This window comes from Galeopterus variegatus, unplaced genomic scaffold (genome assembly GCF_000696425.1).
Source record: "Galeopterus variegatus unplaced genomic scaffold, G_variegatus-3.0.2 Scaffold12084, whole genome shotgun sequence".
Classification (NCBI taxonomy): Eukaryota; Metazoa; Chordata; class Mammalia; order Dermoptera; family Cynocephalidae; genus Galeopterus; species Galeopterus variegatus.
Window position 1 is genome coordinate 21,252 of NW_007738195.1, and position 20,690 is coordinate 41,941.

Consider the following 20,690-nt stretch of genomic DNA (forward strand, 5'->3'; position numbering starts at 1 on the left):
CCCCCCCCCCCCCCCCCCCCGTAAATATTGTTGAATTAAATTGAATCAAATAAAGTTGTTTACATTGTTACTATTAAGCTCAGGAGTATTTTTATAAACATGTGGTTATGCAAGTGTGCAAAGATAGGAAGTCAGTTTAGCCCGTGCTCTAGTGTATTATAAATCAAGCTCTGGTACCAAATGAATAAGGAATAGGAATTTCTGAACTTGTTATATATAGGTAACCTATTGTTTCAATTACATTTTGTGTTTTTAGCTTTGGTTTGTGAGACTGGCACTACTGGTGAAGTTGGGACTTTTCCAGAATGCTGAAATGGAATTTGAACCCTTTGGAAATCTAGATCAGCCCGATCTTTATTATGAATACTACCCTCACGTATATCCTGGGCGTAGGGGTAAGGCAGTGGTATTTAATATTTGTTCATTTGCATGTATCGTGCTCTGCTTTTCTTTGATTTATACATAATTAAGTATCCCCAGTTTTTCTTATTACCCAGTCCTGAAAAATTAAATAAATAGCCTAGCAACAAGCCTTGACTTACAGAATGAGCTCACCCAGTTTCATAAATACACCGACCTAGAAGTAGTCACCTGTGCGTTCATTGTTCACATAACAGCTACTTGCCGAGCACCTGTCAAAGCAGTGTGATTTGGGGCAGGGACTGGGTGGTGGACTGCTTCATAGTAAAAAATAATTTTATATCAAGACCTAGTACATATACATGCATGTAAATGAAACAGAAGCATTCATGAAACAACACTCATCCTTACCACATGGAGCACAGTAAGATATTTTCTATTAGTCTCTATTCTTCTTAATTTATTTTAAAAATCTGGTTACAACCCACCAGTGAGTCGCAGTCATGACCATTGTTTGGCAAACACTGGACTACGGGCATAGGGTAGTTCCAGCAGAGTGGCAAGAAGGAAGAATTGAGGAAGGAAAAGGGCAGGTTACGGGAGCCTCTGCAGCACTAGTAACCTTGGCATAGAGACCCTTACATGTTTGGAACCCTTCCTTGTTCATGCTGGAAGGAAGACAGTCTTAGAAGGCTGTCTCTTGAGAGGCAGTGTCAGCACATTTGTGAAAGCCTGCGCTTTGCAGCCAGACTTCTCCAGTCTCAGCCTGGCTTCTCCACTATGCCCGCATGTCCTGGGCAAGTTATTTAATGTCCCTGTGTCCCAGTATTCTTGTCAGCAACACAGGGATTGTAGTCCTACTTACTTCCTAGGGTGTCATAAGATTAAAGGATGTCATATATGTAAGCTTCTTAGAACAGTGGCTGGCACGTAGTGATCACGGCATTTGCTATTTCTCTTTTTCTTTACTCAGTTCATTAGTAATGCATGTTAGATTCTAATACTGTCATTCGTGTGTAAGATCATCTGGGCGGCATTTGTTGGATGCAGCCATGAAGCTACAAAGAGCGGCCCTGGTTGTCAGGAAACATAGAGCCTAATTGAAGGTAGAAAATACAAAATAGTAACAGTACAAGAGAATACAAAGACCTGATTAATAATAAAGATGATAATTGCTGAAGAAGTTAGCCCTGGTTGTCAGGAAACATAGAGCCTAATTGAAGGTAGAAAATACAAAATAATAACAGTACAAGAGAATACAAAGACCTGATTAATAATAAAGATGATAATTGCTGAAGAAGTTTCAAAAAAATTAAATCAACAACTTATTTAGCTTGGTTGATGTTAGAAAGTAAATTGATTAGCTAAGAAGGCTAGAAGTAAAAACAAATTTTTCAATTTCTATTTGTGTTATTTTTTCCTTAAAATTCAGATCCTGTTTCTTTGAATGGGATATAGGAAAGGACAGAGTTAGCTTTTTAAATTGTCAGTGCTTTATTCTTCATCATCTTTATCTTTCATGGAATAGGGTTGGTAGGAATCAGTCTGTCTTACCTTAAGTGATCCCGGAACTGAAGGACAATTTTTATCATTTTTAGTATGGGGTGCTTTTCGACCTTTAGCCTCACTAATATTAAAATTGTTTTTTCCTTCTGACTAAGGGAATTTACACCTGAAGAATAGAAAAAATGGAAAAGATGAGTTTTAATACCTAAAAGAAGGCATAAAATAAAGAGGTTCTCTTGACTGGGTTGCCTTGATTGGGTAGGCAGACTTGCAACACCACTGTTATCCATGGCTGGAGGGCTCCAGGCCTTCATTTGTGAAACTTCTTACCCTCTCACTTACCTGTCGAGTCCCACTCGCTTTCCACATGCCAGGGGATGTGGGGTCCCAGGGGCTTTATCAAGACCCCCTCGCTGGCCTTACCTGCTGACCAGGACACATGCTCCCGAGGGGTCTGGCTGGTTGCTGTTATGAGCTCAACTCCTTCCTCGGGATCTTTCTCCTCCCGTACTGCAGTCAGGAAGCTGCTCCACCAGTCGTGAGCACCATCACTGAGGAGGAGGTTTACACGCATCCTTTCTCTCATCCACATCCCTCCCTCATGTGGACTGCACAGTGGGGGGTTCCCACATCCTCCCCAGCGTTTGGAGAGAGGCAGCCATCCTGGTTATTCAGGGGATACATCTCTGGCTGGTAAATTAACTGGTTTCCTTGATTCTGTCATGTTCCTTTCTGTCTACGCTTTCTAGCCATTTCAAGGTCATCCTTTCCATGTAAGGCAGTGAGCAAACGTCCAGCCCAACAAGAGGAGTGAGTCTTTGTCTCTTCTTAATAGTTCTGATGAAAAGGAGTTAGGTGGAAAGACCAAAGACATCATGGGGAAATGGGGATGTTTCTGTTTAATTAGTTATGCCTGGTAGCTTTGGTAGTCAAGAGATGACTGTTCCCATATTTTGTAGAAGGAGTAGCCATGTTCCCTTCAGCATGTCTCTTCCCACTCTGCCTGGCTCCGCTGCCCTGCTCCTTCCTACCTGTCACCCCCACGGTGGAGGCTGGCCCCATGTCCATTGGGCTCTGCCTAGACATGGAGATTGGCAGCTGATTTTGATAGGGTTTTGTCTGCTGCTAACAAAAAACTCAGAACTTTGAGCACACAGGCCCATCTCTTAATGGCTCTAAACTACCAGGTACCCTAAAGCGCACAACTGCATGAAATGCTCTGGATTCTTTTCCTGTTGAGGTCCATGTGAACTGTAGATTCCAAATGACTATCCATACGACAGCTGCTTCTGAATTTATGACAGGTGTTTAAGAAGGAATAAGACTAAAAGGCAGATGTTTCCTGTGGTGGCCAAATAAAAACCTCCCACTCCTCACTGGTTTCTTCCCTGTACCATCCTGAATGCCTCGCATCCCCTGGTGTGTCCCATACTGTAATGTGCTGAGGACCCCACTGCACTGTTCACTCACCTTGAGGGAGAGAAGTTGGATGGAGATGACCCTGAGCATCCTTTGAGATAAAGAGTAAAATACTTGGGTCCAGGTACAGAACTACCTGTTGTCCTTCCTCTCCACTTTGGGGACTTTTTTCTCTAAGGATATGCAGAGTAGAAAGCATGTTTCTGATTCTGCCTGCAACTAAATTGCATTGGGATATGGATAAAGAGAAGATAGTAGCCATGCATCATTAAGCAGATAATTTAAATTAGGAAGTAAACATAAATCATATGTATATTTTAGCTAAAGTGTGCTAACATTCATCCACAATAAAATGCTGAATGTTATTAATTTTTCTTCTCATTTTGTGGTATAACAAGCATAAATGTAAAGTTTTGATTCATCTAGTTTATTTTAGCTTGCAATATATAAGCAAAGCGAGTCATTAAAATGTTTTTTAAAAAGGAAGCTATAACTGTACAAATAACTTTTATGAATGAGCTTTAATATATTTCATTTAAATATAGAGCATAATTTCTACCCATTCAGAATATTTATAATAAGACATGTAAAGAATCTTATGTAAAAATCATAGTTTTTTAAAGTTTTCATCCAAGAAAGGAACAGTATTGTGGTTGATACCTCTCTCAGACATTTCTAGCAACTCCAGTCAGTCACTGTCAGCTGCCTTCTGAGGGCAGTCAGATTTGTGTCCTGACACTCAATGCTGTCTTCTAGTCTGCTGTTCACAGGAAGAGCAGTGAGGACAGAGCAGGGACACATCCGTCTCGACACTGTGTAGCTGAGGTCTGAGACCCCGACTCTGACCCGGGTGCTCCTCCCTTTACTCTTTTCTCTGTCCCCCTTTTCCTGTCCTTTCTCCTGCTCCTCTTGTTGCTCTTTCCCTCTCGTACCCTGGATCCATCCCTGGGATGCAAGGCCCAGAGCACAAGTTAGAAGTTGTTTGCATCCGTGTGTCCTCAGGCCTCGTGCCACAGAGGGGAGGGAATCATTCAGAGCCCAGATTCAGTGTTAGAAACCAGGCAGGAGGGGTTGTGAGCAGACTGTCCACATCTTCTCACTAACTGGAAGTTCCCTGCATCCCTCCAGGACACGCCTAAGGCCTGTGCAGCTTTAGTCACCTAAGACTTGACATGTTAAACTTGGCAGCTGGTTTCTTTGTCGTTGTCATGCGGCTTCACGAAATCCAGACAATCTATGTTGGTCATGCTGGTCAAAGATGTCAAAACAAGAATAAAAATAGTTTGGAAAAAACTTGCCCTTAGCCTCTGTCTTATCTATAAAAACTGAACTTCAGTTGCATAGTGATACCGAATATCAGTTGTTTCCGGGAACAGAGACATATCTCATGGCTGTCTTTCCCATTTGTATTTCTCTGATTTTCAAATAGAAGTCCCCTATCTGTGAGTTCTACTTACAGTTCAAGTAGCATACTCTTTAAACTAACTACACAGGAGGTCACCGTTGTGTCCAGATTGAATGATTTGTGCAGATTCAGATACTTGATTTTTCTATGTCATTCACATCTATTTACTGTTTACTTTTATTTTACTTTTATTGCTATTTTAATGGCTTTTTTAAAAAGCTGTTTACTTTATTTCAGTCCACCTCTTCTGCCACTTTTGAGAAATGCTGTTTTAGGATACTGCCCTGGTTGAATCTACTCTTTGCTCAACAAAAAATGAAATTTTTTATGAAACACTCAGACAATTAACAAATATTAACACTTTTCATATTTGCTTCACACTATTTTTGTAATAAATGAAAGTCTCCATTACTGATGGAGAAGCCTGTGAATCTCCTCCCCATCCATCCCTTCCCACAAGCAGTCACAATCATGAATTTTTGAGTATCTTTCCAAGTCATCTTTTATATCTTCACTTTGTCCACACTGCTGTGGTTTGAATGTCCCCCAGCTCATGCTGGAACTCAACCCCTCAATGTGGTGGTGGAAGGTGGGTCCTTGAAGAAGTGATTGGATCATGAGGACTACATCCTCATGAATGGATTGATTCATTCATGGAGTAATGGGTTGATGGGTTAATGGGTTGTCATGGCTGTGGACTGATGGCTTTATAAGGACAGCGAGTAAGAGGGTTAGCTCTCTTGCTCAGTCCATTCTTGGCATATGACACGCTGCCTCGCTGCAGGACCCTGTAGAGAGTTCCCACCCACAAGAAGGCCCTCACCTGATGTGTCCCCTGGACCATGGACTTCTCAGCATCCAAAACTGTAAGAAATCAATTTCATTTCTTTATAAATCACCAAGTTTTAGGTATTCTGTTATAAGCAACAGAAACAGACTAAAACACACGTATACATACACACAGAGAAGTACGTTCATATATAGAGAATTATATGCATTTTTTATTTTTTTCCCACTTAGCATTATTCATATCTGTTCGTGTCCATAAGGATGATCAATTAGTACCTTTCCAATTCTTGGCTATTATGAACAGTGACATTATGAGCATCCTTCTCTTTGTGCCCATGCTCAAGAGTTTCTCTGGGATGTAAGTTAAAAGTGGCATTGCTAAGTTGCATGGTGTCTGCGTTTTCAGTTTTATAAGAAACAGCCAAATTGCTTTCTTAAGTAGCTAATTTTCATTCCAAAAAAACAGTTTATGAGAGTTTTTGTTTTGCCACTTGCTCATTGGTAAATATTATCAGACTTTGACCTGGTGGGTCTGAAATTCTGCTGCCTGTCCTAACTTACATCTCAAGTGTCCTTTCTCTGTGGGTGTTTCCACTTCAGGGATTCACTCTTTCTTAATCTTTGCTTGGGTTTCTATTGGGTTAACTTTCTGTTATTGATTTGTTGAGGTTCTTTCTTTATTCTAGGTGTTTAATCCTTTGTCTGCTATGTATTTTGGAAATATCTTCTCCCATTCTGGGAAATATTATTTCCAACTCTGGGGAAAAATTCTAATTTAAAAATACCAACATAACCTTTATTTATTTGCAGTGTAACACATTTTAGGAGTATCTGCTTCTTGATTCCATGTACTATTATATCAGGAATAATAATACAAACTAATTATGCCTGTGTTGTTGGGATTGTACCAAGTAGTTTGAGACAAGTGAAGGCATCTACCACACGGCTTCCTGAAGCCTTTTGTACAAAGCACGGTTGTTCAGACAATCTACTGGGTGTGGAAATTGCTCTAGGAAGTACATTATTAGAAGTAAGGTCTGTATGGTAGCTGACATGCATCTCTTCACCTGGAGCTGCAAAGAGCTCTGAGCAGCCTTGCAAAATCCCCTGTGCTTACTAGTTGAAGGCTGAGTTCCTAAGCCACCCACTGCTTTAGCTGTCTTTAATGGGAATGAAATGGGATATGCGATGGGTTTGACACACGTTCTCCTGGGATCTCCACCCACATAATCTACAGTCTCCCCACACTCCTCAGCTATTCACTTGCACTGTCGCAGCGGCACCCCCAGGGAGTGTGCAGCCTTCCCTGGGGGCCTCCTGCCATCCCACCTCCAAGAGGGGAAGGAAGGAACTGGCAAGGTCCTCGTGGGCTAGCCTTTTCCCAGCATGAACAGTGTTTTTATTTTTGTCTGTTTGTCTTTATCATTGACAACATCAAAATTACTACTCATGTTAGGGCTTAAAAATGCCTTTCCAGGGCCAACCCGTGGCTCACTTGGGCGAGTGTGGTGCTGATAACACCAAGGCCACAGGTTTGGATCCCTATATAGGGATGGCTGGTTAGCTCACTTGGGAGAGCATGGTGCTGACAACATCAAGTCAAGGGTTAAGATCCCCTTACCGGTCATCTTTAAAAATAAATATATAAATAAAAAATAAAAATAAAAATGCCTTTCCAGGGCCAACCCGTGGCTCACTTGGGCGAGTGTGGTGCTGATAACACCAAGGCCACAGGTTTGGATCCCTATATAGGGATGGCTGGTTAGCTCACTTGGGAGAGCATGGTGCTGACAACATCAAGTCAAGGGTTAAGATCCCCTTACCGGTCATCTTTAAAAATAAATATATAAATAAAAAATAAAAATAAAAATGCCTTTCCAAAATCCTATACACTGTGTCTCTTTTGAGAACCATTCATGTGCTTGTACAGGTTGAACATTGCTAATTAGAAAGCCCAAAATCTGAGATGCTCCAAAATCCAAAACTTTTTGAGGGCTGACATGACACTCAAAGGAAATGCTCATTAAATTTCAGGTTTTGGATTTTGGGATTAGGGTGGGTCAACCAGTTATATATTCTGCAAATATTCCAAAATCAAAAAAAATCCAAAATTGAAAACACTTCTATGCCCAAGCATTTCAGATAAGGGATACTCAACCTGTAATAGCCTTCTTTCTTTAATTTTCTTTTAATTAAATTATTTTTGATTTTGTAATTATTACACTAGAACAAATTGTTTCTCCCACTATAGGATTTGTATTCATGAGAAATGTTAACAGGTACTATAACCATGGATAATATTACTAGATCATTCATTGTATTTTTTAAATTAACATTTTGGTATAGTACACTTGTTAAAATTGATGAAGCAGTATTGATACATTGTTATTAACAAATGTCCATAGATTATATTTGGATTCATTTTGTGTTGTATGCATTCACTATATTTTTATCTTCAAAAAAAAAGAAATGAAATGTCCATTCCTGACATAGTTAATTTCAGCCTCTGGTAGAACAGTTAAATTTTCCTAAACCCCCAACCACCATCTTTGTAATCTGTTGTTTGGAATTTGCATGATGATAGTGAGCACTGGAAAATTTACATCGTGCTTTGAATTTCCAAAGTACTGCTCTGCATTAGACAGTTCACTCAAGTTTTCCAAGCAACTGGAGGAAAAACATGAGGCCAAAAGACCTTTCCATTGGAAATAAAGCATGTTTTGATTATTTTCAATATGTTTAAGAAATGCAGTGTCTCTTCTAATACAAAATTCAAATCTGTGTGTTGAGTTTGAGTTTTTAGAACCATAATGATTTCATGTGAAATCTTATTTCAGAACTTAATCCTTATGGATTACCATCAAGTCAAACTAAAAGTGATGGGACAAACACTTAAATCAGTTGATGCATTACCTCTCTGCCCTCCCATCAACTGTCTACTCCTCTGAGTACATAAAGGTAAATTGTCACTGGGTCTTATAGTCTTTTTCTACTGTCCCTCCAGAATCAGGAAATTCACGTTTCTAGTTCTCAAACTAAATTCTGAAACTTTTTTTTACCAACACATAACCATACATGGCAGCTCAGAATTAAAAGTTCAGCATAAAATTTCAAACGATTCATTCTGTTTTCCATGACAAAATTAATTCACCTCTTGGAGTCCACAGGCTCTGCTTAAGTGAGATCTGCAGTCCACATTACGTGTCCTAGGACTCGCGATTGCTTACCACTGGACACATCATTACTACTGTACTCATTTGTCATAATGGAACCCCTCTTAACATTAGACAAAAAATGATGCAGTGAGGGCTGGCCCGTGGCTCACTTGGGAGAGTGCAGTGCTGATAACACCAAGGCCATGTGTTCAAATGCCTATATAGGAATGGCCGGTTGGCTCTCTTGGGAGAGCATGGTGCTGACAACACCAAGTCAAGGGTTAAGATCCCTTTACCAGTCATCTTTAAAAAAAAAAAAAAAATGTGCAGTTATACAGGCCTTCTCCATTCAGTGAGCGCAACTAAAGTCATGCCTGTGTCAGACAGGACCATGCTAAACTCATTGCACTGGGGTGGCGTGATCCAGTCCTGAGGTTGTCTTTATGTCCATCACTCTGGAAACTTTAGTTGAATTAACTGTTTAAATAGTAAATATTTAGGAACACTTATTCTATTTTATGGAATGAAGTGTTGCCCAATTCTAGAATTGAATTAAAGCTAATTGAGATCTTTAAAAATAATAATAAATATTTAAGGTATTTTTTCTTAGGGTTTTCTGTGTGTTTTTTTTAATTTATATACAAATGCAGCATTGAAGTTGAAGATGGCTTTGTGGAGGGTTGTGGGCATAAAGAGCACTGTGTGCTTGGTCAGGCACATGCTTCCACAGAGCAGCAAAAGAGGTAACGGAGGCACAGCTTTCCACAGCTCCCACTGAAGTCAGGATGGGGTAGGACCCACCAAGACAGGCAGAGACAGAGGGAAGGTGTACAGGGAAGGAAATACAAAGCAGTCATCCCAGCTACGTGTCCTCATAACTGGAAAAAGACCAGGGGCCAAGTCAGACTTTTGATTCTGTGCCTTATGGAAGTAAGAGTAAGCCTGTGACAGTTGGGCGGGAACTCGGTGGCATCCTTCAGTGAGGTCTAGATGGCACCAGCGTCCCGCTCAGGCCTCACCGAAGCCTGGCCTCATCTGCATTTCCCCATCCTAGCTTGCAGATGGCATGACACTCCAAGAGGATGCAGCCACCCAGCACAAACAGCCAGTGGCAGAGGATGTATCCGCTCCCTGTGCTACAGAAAGGTTCTGTGCCTCCTGAAAAAGTGGCACACCTACTAAAGTTTAGTAAAATGTATCCCCCTTTGCTTTCGTTTTTCACAGCCCAGCACCAAGGCCTGGTTAATTTCTGGAACATTTCTGACTCTGTAGTGACAGAATGGATTTTCAGCACTACAGGGGACTGTCTGAAATACATTTTGTAGGAGTATTTTCATTCAGCGTTTTCTAAATGATTAATGAGAATGCTTCTGCAGTATTTATTCCAACCTAGATTTTGGCAGGTCATGACTATACATGGGAATCTTCCAGAAAAACAGATCCACTAAGAATTAGTCTTTTTTTCAGATTTTGACTCCCCCCCCCCGGTTTTTTTCCAAGACACTTTCTGCAGGAGAGAGACAGGCCTCAGGGCTAGCACAAGAGCCTTGCATATTTTATAACAATCCTGACAACTACCCTCAGCATGAAGGATTTCACTGAGATTCTCTGTGTAGCTTTTCAGAGACAGAGAGAGAGGCTGGGTTTGGCCAGACCCAGAGAATTAGTTTAAAGGTCTTTTATGTGCATTTCTTTAAAACAGACAGAAGTGTGAGTTACGTCACTGCAGCATCTGTGTTTCATTGAAGAGATGGGATGAACGGTTTCCTTGAGGACCACGCCTCCTTCATTTTGTGTATCCAGTGCCTAGCCTGTGTTTAGCACCTAAAACTTGCTGAATAAATGTCTGATAAATTAACACGTTCAACCTAGAATTAATAGACTGTTTTTCCAGCTGATTTTGTTTCTTGTTTTAATTCTATGAACTGCATATTTTTTCTAGGAAGTGGTGATTTTTCCTATTGATTTAATTCCCTTTATTTTTCTCTTTCTTATGAGGCTGAGTGGATGTGTTTTCCTCTTGATTTTTCTTAAAGATTTTTAACCTATACCAGACCTGAAACAGTGATACAAGTTAATAAACCAGGAAGAAGCATTTTTCTACTTCAGTTTTGGCTTTGGTCCGAGTACTTCTAAGAGTCACAAGTGACGACGCCGTGTTTAAGGGAGAAACTGTGCTGGCCCTGTGTCACCACTGTCTTCCTTTCTCTTTGTGTCTGCTGGGGAGAGCGCAATTCCCAGCCGCCAGTGCCAGGGAAGACGTGTAAGCAGTCGCTGGCGCCAGTGCCAGTCCCGTGGCTGTGCAGGATGCAGGCCTGCAGAAGCTCCCAGCGACAGTCGGGTGCAGCACCCTTGGCATGCATTGGCAGGTTCTGATGACTCAGGAGCAGGCAGTGTTTGTTTGCTGAATAAGCAACTGTACACGCGGAGCAGAGACAGCCTTCTTTTACCTGCCGCAGCGCTTGTGGCAGCTCCTGTAGGCTTGGGTTTTCCATCTGAACTGAAGGACTGAAGGTCTGAGCAGGAGGAATCAATCACCCTCCAAGGGAACCAGGGGATCCAGAGTTCCCCGGAGTTGTTTGTTTTTTCTGTTTTCAGTTTCATCTTTTTTAATCTGTTTCACGAAGGGCATACTAAACATACTACATGAGACACAACAGAATACTTTTTTTCTTCTGGTAATGAGAAAATTGACATTTACAGACATTTTCAAGAAGCTTCTCACACAATCAAGGTGGTGATCTTGAGTACAAAATGCCTCTGAGTCATCACGTTCTCAATGCCGATCTCTACAGGTGCTGTCGGAAACTGCTTCCTGACCACAGGGGACACTGCATACGGGTTTTTCAAATGTTCCTAGATGTACATTAATTTTTTAAAAATCAGTCTGGCCAAACTTGTCATTCTTCTGATTGTATTTTTTTTTTTTTGTAAGAACCAATAATCTTGAGATCCGAAACTAAAAAAGTGGTTAAAGGAAAAATACCCAGACTCTACAAATGTCCCAGAATTTGTCATTAAGTGGGAGAAAAATCTTACAAAATACATGGAGCTTTCTAAAAAGTCTTTAACAAGCTACCTTGAGAGCTAAATTCAAAATTAGAAGTTGATATACTAAAACAGGTGTTTCAGTTCAGCTCCAAGTCTTTTATAAACACAGCCATTGAGAAGGACAGTCCCAGGTCAGGAGCATTATCCTTGTGTATCTGCAAGATGTGTGTGGGCCTCATCTCAGCTGTCGTAATTGTTACTGTAATTTCCTACTGGGTAGCGGTCGTAGCTGCCCTGGCTTCTGCCACCGTACTCTCTGACTGTCCATGTGCACATGCTCAGGCCGACCATCATGGCTGCTCCCCACCACCTCTAGAGCAGCTGCAACCATGCTCAGGGGCACAGGCTCCCCCTTTATCCCCTGGGCAGACGTGCCTGCATGGTCCACATGGACTTGGCCACATGTAGGGACTGTCCACTCGGAGCTGGGGCTCGCTCTGGGCTGGTGAAGGTGATGAAGCCAAAACCACAGGTGGTTGAGTCTCCCATCTTCGACCTTGACCTTGACCTTGACCACATCGGAGACAGCCCGAAGCTGCCACCCATCCTCCTGCACCTGCTCACTGCTGCCGGAGTTGAGCCTCCCACGAAGAGCTTCCCTTGTTCAGAAGACATGGCAGTGAATTCCAGTTGTGGAAATTAAAACAAAGGGACCAGAGGGACGGCAAGCCCTGAAGAGCAGAGGAACAGTGTTGTTCCCTTTTTAACTGTTACATGGGGGGAAGGAGAGGGCTTGTTAGCATTCCAACATGTTAAAATTTTCTTTTTTTAAAACATGGTAAAACTGAATTCTGAAAGAATTCTATATTAATATTAGTTTATTTGTGATTTTATTCAACATGTCCCCCAAATTCAAGGAAGAAATGGGTAAATCTTGTTCACAAGTATATTCTCCCTCCAAAAAGCAGTAGCAGTGGGAGCTCCTCTGAGCACACGTGAGATGTAAGACAGCCTCAGTCACCCTGACACACTCTCAGCTCCCGTGCAGAGCCAAGGAATGTGCGGGGCTCCAGTGGTCAGCTCCCAAGATTCCCCACAGTCCTCAGCAAAAAGTCGGGGAACTTAGCAGCATTTCCTCACTTTCCCCTCCTTCTGCCCCATACAGTCTTTAAATGTCTGCGTTGTTTTTAAAAGGGTGTGGGACAGTAAGGAAACAGTGGTCATATAGCTAAAGAGGGACATTTTCTTGCATGATACACAATTATACTGAATACGCAGTACTAATTACTTGTTTTAATTTGACCCTAATGAACTTGGATGTGCCCTTTGAGATATAGCTACAAAAATATAAATGATATTCCCTGGTAACCTTGGGTTAGTAAGTCTGAATTTCACATCAGTAAGGTAATGGTTTGGAGCAGGGCTGCTCAGTGGTCAATGAGCATGCAAATCATGGAGGACCTAGCCAAGTGCAGGTCTGGGTGGGGCCTGAGAGTCTGCATCTCTAACAAGGTTACAGGTGATAAAATTGAAGCTGGTCAAAGATACACTTTGAGGAGCAAGGTTTTAGGTTCAATAGGCTTTCCTATTTGAGCTCACCTTGTACATATAACTGTTTTCCAAAATGTATTGAAATCTGTCCCCTCCAGCTTACATATGTAGTTAATTAAAATGACATTCGTTTTTAATCTGCTTTTTTTTCTTTTTAGGCTGGAAATATTTCATTCAGAGTTGTGGACTTTGAAGCTACACATATATAGAAAATGACATTTTTATAATGTTCATCAAACTATAGACCACTTTTCTGTGGTTTAACTATGCAAACAAACCGCATGCTCTAGCCAGTTGTATTCCAAAAGTTCAGTAGTTAGTACTTGGAAAGCATTTTCTGTAGAATTAAGGTTGTACCTAGTTAGGTCCTTAGGCCACAAAAGCCTATTTTAAATTTACCTTGAATAGAGTGTTAATATTACCATTTGAACTACTGCTGGCCACTATGTTTAATAATATTTCTAAGAACAAAAATATTTTAAGTTCCAGTTTTACATCCCAAGAAGATAGTCCTTCCCCGTACCAGCCAGCTGCCATAAGTAAATAAATAAATCTCCATTTTCCTTCCAGTATTTTGGTGATGCCATCTTTATTGTACACTAATTTCTATATGCAGTTGGATTTATCTGCTCTTTTTTTAGTTGACAGAAAAATTGAGCAGCTAGTACAGGGAGTTCCATATATACTCTTTCCTCTTATACACAGTTTGTATGAACACCTATTAACATCTTGCATTAGTTTAGTACATTTATTAAAATTAGCGTGGTATGTTATTATTAAAGTCCATAGTTTACGTTGGGGTTCACTCTTGGTGTTGTACATTCTGTGGGTTTTGACAAATGCATAATGTCATACGTCCATCATTCTACTGTCATCTAGGTTTGTTTCACTGCCCTAAAAATCCTCTGTGCTCTACATATGAGTATTAATCCCCACCCACACCCCACCCCTGTTAACTCCTGATCTCTTTACTGTATCCATAGTTTTACCTTTTCCAGAAGGTCGTATAGTTGAAATTGGACTAGCTTCTTTCTCTTAAGAATATGTGTTTAGGGTTCCTACCTGTCTTTTTCTGGTTTGATAGTAAGTACGTTTCTTATCACCAAATAATATTCCACTGTATGGATGTTCTGTAGCTTATTTATCCACTTATCTATCGAAGAATACCTTGGTTGCTTCCAGTTTTGGCAATTATGAATAAAGTTGCTATAAACATTGTTGTGCAGGTTTTTGTGCGGACATAATTTTTCATCTCCTTTGGGTGAATACCTAAGAGTGTGATTGCTGGAGCTTACGGTAAAGTATGATAGCTTTTTAAGTATCTGCCAAGCATCTTCCAAAGCATTTACAACGCTTTGCATTCCTGTGAGCAATGAATGAGAGTTCTCGTTGGTTCATATCCTCACCAGCATTTGGTATTGTCAGTATTTGGGACTTTTAGCCATTCCAATAGGTGTGTAGTGGTATCTCATTGTTTTAATTTGCATTTCCCTAATGATATATGATGTGAACATCTTTTCATGTGCTTTTTTGTCATTCGTGTATCTTCATTGGTAAGATGTCTGTTCAGATCTGTTGTCCATTAATTGGGTTTTTTTGTTTGTTTTCTTACTGTGCATTTTTAAGAATTCTTTATATATGCCAGGTACAAGTCTTTTTATCAGATAGGTGTTTTGCAAATACTTTCTACTGTGCATTTTTAATAATTCTTTATATATGCCAGGTACAAGTCTTTTTATCAGATAGGTGTTTTGCAAATACTTTCTTCCTGTCTATTTCTTGTCTCTTCATTCTCTTAATAGTGTCATTCATAGAGCATAAGTTTTTAATTTTAATGAAGTTCAACTTATCAACTTTTTCTTTCATGGATTGTGTTTTTGTTGTTGTTTCTAAACAGTTATCACCAAACCCAGACCACCTAGATTTTCTCCTATGTTCTATTCTAAAAGTTTTATAGTTTTTGCATTGTACATTTAGGTCTGTTATCCATTTTGAGTTAATTTTTTGTGAAAGGTGTAAGGTCTGTGTCTAGATTCACTTTTTTCCATTTTAATGTCCAGTTGTCCCAGAACATTTGTTGAAAAACTGTTTTTTCTCCATTGAATTACCTTTGCTCCTTTGTCAGAGATCAGCCAACTATATTTGTGAGGCTCTGTTTTCTAGCTCTCTGTTCTGTTCCATTACACTAATTGATTTTTGAATGTGGGACCATCCTTGCACACCTGGGATAAATCCTATTTGGTCATGGCATAAAATTCTTTCTATATGTTGTTGTTTTTGATTGCTAATTTTTCATTAGATTCAATTTTGTTTAGCTCTCTGTTCTGTTCCATTACACTAATTGATTTTTGAATGTGGGACCATCCTTGCACACCTGGGATAAATCCTATTTGGTCATGGCGTAAAATTCTTTCTATATGTTGTTGTTTTTGATTGCTAATTTTTCATTAGATTCAATTTTGTTGTATTTGACTTGATAATTTTGTTAAGGACTTTTACATCTATATTCTGCAGAGGAACACTTCCTAACTTATTCTATGGGGCCAGCATTACCCTAACACCAAAACCAGACAAAGACTTTACAGTAAAGGAAGACTGTAGACCAGTATGTCTCATGAACATTGATGCAAAATCCTCAAAAAATTAGCAATCAAAATTGTAAAATTTTCAAGATAAAGAGAAACAAAGACATAAAGCCCATCTTAGTGTGGTTTACAGTACACCCTCAGTAATGATGTATGGATAGACAGATGTATGGATTGAGGTATTGAGGTACAGAGAGGTTAAGTGGCTTGCAGAAGTCACACAGCTGTTTTCTGACCATCATCCAAACTGTATTTCAGATCCAAAGATTAACTGCCTAGGCCAGTTTCTAAAAGTCCGTTACTGAATCTGCGTGATTGCCTCTGCTGGCATTTCCATATTCTTTTCTCATTTATAGCCAGTACAGGCTATATGGTTATTTTGTTGGTCTTTATGTACTTAATATATGTTTTACAGGTTAAATTCCAAATCATGTTAAAAGAAAACATAATATTAACAAAAAGTTCCCTTATCCTGAGAGATGATGCAGCCCTGTGTGGGTGCTGCCAAGTTTGTTTCTCGTGTCTTTTCCCTCCTCCACTCAGATACTCGCAGAGCCGGGGCAGCCCTGGATGGTGGAGTTTTCAGGTCCATCTCCCTTGCCTCCAGTTGGGACAGCTCAGAGGCAGACCTTAGGCTCCAGAGTCCCCACGCAGAATCCTGTGGGAGTCCCATCTGCAAGCTTGGGATGTGCCCTTGCTCAGCTGTCCCCGCACCTCACCAGTCCCTGGGCGCGCTCTCAGAACCAGTTGCTTGCTTACACGTTCTCCCTGCAGGGGCTTCTTCTGGGGAACCTGGCCTACCTAAGCAGCCTTCTGCTTGAGCTTCCTCTGCTAAAGAAATATTAAAGAATACCTAAACGTTCTGTTTTCTCTTTTATTTGGAGGAGGGGTTGGTCTCCACAGGTTTCATTCATTTCCTGATCGTTTCTCCATGACTGCAATATAGTCTCCACTATTTCTATAGCTATACTGCAATCATGCAGAAACGATCACAAAATGAATGAAACCAGTGGACACCAACCCCTCCTCCAAATAAAAGAGAAAATAACACTTAGGTATTCTTTAACATTTCTTTAGCTGTCTAGGTGTACTTTTTGATGGAGAAAACCAACATACATTTCATAGCTGACTCTACTGGGTACTTAAGAAACACAAGGATTTTGTCACTGCTGCTAGGACATCTGCAGAGCTTCTTCAAGTGCACCAAGTATGAAAGCATGCAATTAAAGCAAACAAACTAACAAATTAACAAACTAAAATCAACTTGGATTTTGGTTCCAGGCTCCATGGTTCCCTTTTCAATGCGCATCTTGCATGCAGAGCTTCAGCAGTATCTGGGGAATCCGCAGGAGTCGCTGGACAGACTGCACAAGGTGAAAACCGTCTGCAGCCAGGTAACGTCCCTCTCTGGATCACAGGGTACATCCTCAGTCCCCTTCCTCACATGATGACACCTCACATCCTTTACCCATCCCGCCCAATGCCACCACCACCTCTCCTCCCACAGAAGGCCGATGATGCAATTCGTGTGACTGTGGTATTTGTTGCTCTTGCTGAAGTCAGTTTTAGGAGTGGTGATGGCTTTTGGCAGAGTTTCAGTCCTGAAATCCTTCTTCCTTAGTACTCTTGGTAGATGAGAAGCAGAAATGTTTTCCTTATGTGGAGATCACACACATGCACACGCGCCACGCTGCCAGACCACTCGCATGTCCCTGAGCACTTACAAGCACCTACTGCTCGCCCAAAAGAGGTGCTGAAGCACTGCCAAGAGAGGTAGTCAAAGCACATTATACTGTACAATGACAACATCTCTCCAGTACTGACTCCAAAGACACACATATGAGGTTCAGGGTGCTTTCCGAATTGTTCTTGGTTGGGAAGTAACTGTTTTGTGGAAAGCACTAAACTGTTGCAACAACAGAAGATGGACTTATTACATTGAGTGATATCAGGAAGAAATGTGGGATTTGAAATCTTTGCTGTGTACAGACTTGTACAGCACCCTCCTGCATTCTTCCTCTCAGGGTGGGAGTGACACGAGCACCAGTCCACCTCCCATATTGGTCCACCTCCCTTACCATGCTCCTGTGCAGATGAAATGGACTGATAGATGCAGAAGTAGTTTGAAGCTTGTAACAACAAGCAATTGTTAACAGTAGCAGCATGTTATAATTTCCAGAAAAAATAAGGCTATATTTGTCAAACTTCCGGTCCACCTCCCTTACCATGCTCCTGTGCAGATGAAATGGACTGATAGATGCAGAAGTAGTTTGAAGCTTGTAACAACAAGCAGTTGTTAACAGTAGCAGCATGTTATAATTTCCAGAAAAAATAAGGCTATATTTGTCAAACTTCTTTCAATTTCCAGCTATTCTTATAGAAGTTTCATTGAGCTCTATGATTGTGGTGGTGTCAGTATTCCTAGTGAGGAAGTAAATGGCCTTCCCTATCTGTGCCAAAGGGGACCCTCACTAGAAGAGAAACAGACATTCCTAGGCACTTGTTACCCTGGGGCTTTGTATCTGCTTCTTTTTTTTTTTTTAATGCCGTAACTTAAAAGATAAAAACTGTTTGCTTTCTTATGCTTTGATCAGTCGATGGGGAAATCATGTTATCAACTTTTTTTTTTTTTACATTATAACACTTCTTGAATCTTAAAACACAGTTAAAAGATATTTGTTTTCAGAAATACAAAGCACATAACTTGATACTGAAAATTCTAAATTGATAACTTTCTAAATTGTGCACAGATTATTTTTTTCACTCACCTCCACACGACATTGCAGGAAATTTTTATAGTATCTGAGTGAGAGGATTCTGAGTCTTAGGGTGATTTGAGAGTGAAAAAGTCAAGTCCATTGGAATAGTTTTGCAAGTCGGTTTTCCTAGTCCTCAAGTTTTTTGTCATTAAATATATAATAGTAGGGCACTTCAAAACGTTCATGGAAAGATTCATATTATCTTTTAATTCTATTTTTCCATGAACTCTTTGAAGTGCCATCATACAGAGGAACAGTCAGAGGAACCGCTTACCTCCATCTGAGGAGCAGCTGGGGAAGATGGAATAGACGGTGAGCCTCCCCAGGGCTGCTGTCCCGGCACATGTGCTTACCTCACTCAACACACACTTGTGTTGTGTCCATTATGAGTCAGCCACCTCTCCTGAGCATGTTCAGATATTAACTCATTTAATTTGTACAACAGCCCTGTGAAGAGGGTGTTGTTATCACAATTTACAGATGAGGAAACTAAAGCACAGAGAGGTTAGCTAACTTGCCCAGGATCACATGACTTGGATCCAAGTAGTCTGGCTGCAGGATTTATTCTCTTAATCACTTGCCTTCATCATCGTAATATGTTTCGTTTGATGTGAGAAAGACCTAAAGAGACTGTCTTAGTCTGTTTTGTGCTGCTATAACAGTACCTGAGAGTGGGTAATTTATAATGAACAGAAATATATTGGCTCCTGGTTCTGGAGGCTAAGTCCACGATTGACAGGCTGGCATCTGGTGAAGGCCTTCTTGCTGTATCATCACATGGCACAAGAGCAGACAGGGTGAGAGAGAGCCAAACTCACAGCCCATGCCCTTTCTATAGCAGCATTAATCCCTGCGTGTGGGTGGAGCCCTCATGACCTGAACACCTCCCAGTAAGCTCCACCCCCCTACACTCCTGCATTGGGGATTAAGTTTCCAGCACATGCTTTTCAGGCAACACATTCAAACCATAGCAGAGTCTTTCTCCTCTTCCACCCTATACCAACATTTCTGCTCCATCCAAGTAAGCAAAGTATCTGTTGTCTTCAGTGGTGGAGAGACTTAAACTCAGGAGACCACTGTGATGAGTGTCAGAAATACCCTTTCCCACTGACTGATGCCTGGTGCAGTGGATGGAATTGTGTCCCCCAAAGTCCATGTACTAGAAGCTTAATTCCCACTGTAACTGTTGCGGGAGGAATATCCTATTATGGTAATTGAAAGGTGGGGCCTTGAAGAGGTGAGATTGAATTGTGAGAACTGTACCCTCGTTAATGGATTGATCCATTCTTGGAATGATGGGAGTGGTTCTGGTGGCTTTAAAAGGAGAATAAGTGAGCGGATTAGTCTCTCTCTGCTCTGTCATTCTGCCATGTGAGACTCCTGTGTCACTGTCAACCACCACCAACAACTTCACCAGATATATTCCCTGGACTTTGGACTTCCTAGCCTCCAAAACTGTAAACAGAAAATTTCATTTTCTTACGAAGTACCCAGTTGGAAGTATTTTGTTATAAGCAATAGAAACAAACTAATATACCTGGAGATGGTGTCACCCTTGTGCTCCGTTGGGTTGAGTCCCTCCTGAAACTCTGGGGGTGGTTTCCAGGTAATGGCAATTGACAGCTAAGCATGGGGGTTTGGGGTTGAGAAACCAGAGGATTAGTTAAGTCATATCTTAGGAGCATTTATCTCAGCCTGACTCAACTTAGAGAAAGAGAGAGGTGAGGATTTAAATAGCGTAGGGACCCACTATCACTGAGTGAGTGTGACTTGTTGTATTAGCCCATTTCTGTTGCTTATAACAAAATAATAACTGGAACTAGGTAATTCATAAGAAAACAAAATTTGTTGCTTATAGTTTTGGAGGCTAGGAAGTCCAAAGTCAAGGGAACATATCTAGTGAGAGCCTTGTTCTTGGGTGTGACTCTGCAGCAATGCAGGATGTCACATGGTAAGAATGGTGGAGCAGAGAGCAAGCTAAGCTTCTCAGTCGGCTCCTTTTAAAGTCATCACAACCACACCCATGAGCACCATTAAACCATCAATTTATTAATCCAATTGCTAGGGCACAGTCCTCACAATCTAATCACCAATTCAAGTCCCCACCTTTCAGTTACCATGATAGGATTTCCCAACCCTCTTAACACTGTCACAGTTGGGGCCAAGTTTC

General features: G+C 40.9%; 1 protein-coding gene across 1 annotated transcript in view; it reads left to right on the forward strand.

Annotated features, from left to right (window-relative positions):
- Window positions 1-17,319, forward strand: part of LOC103610931 (trafficking protein particle complex subunit 12-like) — a gene marked incomplete at its 3' end in the record, with an annotated part of 20,294 nt that extends 2,975 nt beyond the window's left edge. The window contains exons 3-5 of the mRNA XM_008594988.1: window positions 257-395; window positions 17,043-17,155; window positions 17,269-17,319. Of these exons, the coding sequence (XP_008593210.1) occupies window positions 257-395; window positions 17,043-17,155; window positions 17,269-17,319 (303 nt within the window). The remainder of the gene's footprint in view (window positions 1-256; window positions 396-17,042; window positions 17,156-17,268) is intronic.
- Window positions 17,320-20,690: the final 3,371 nt, after the last annotated feature.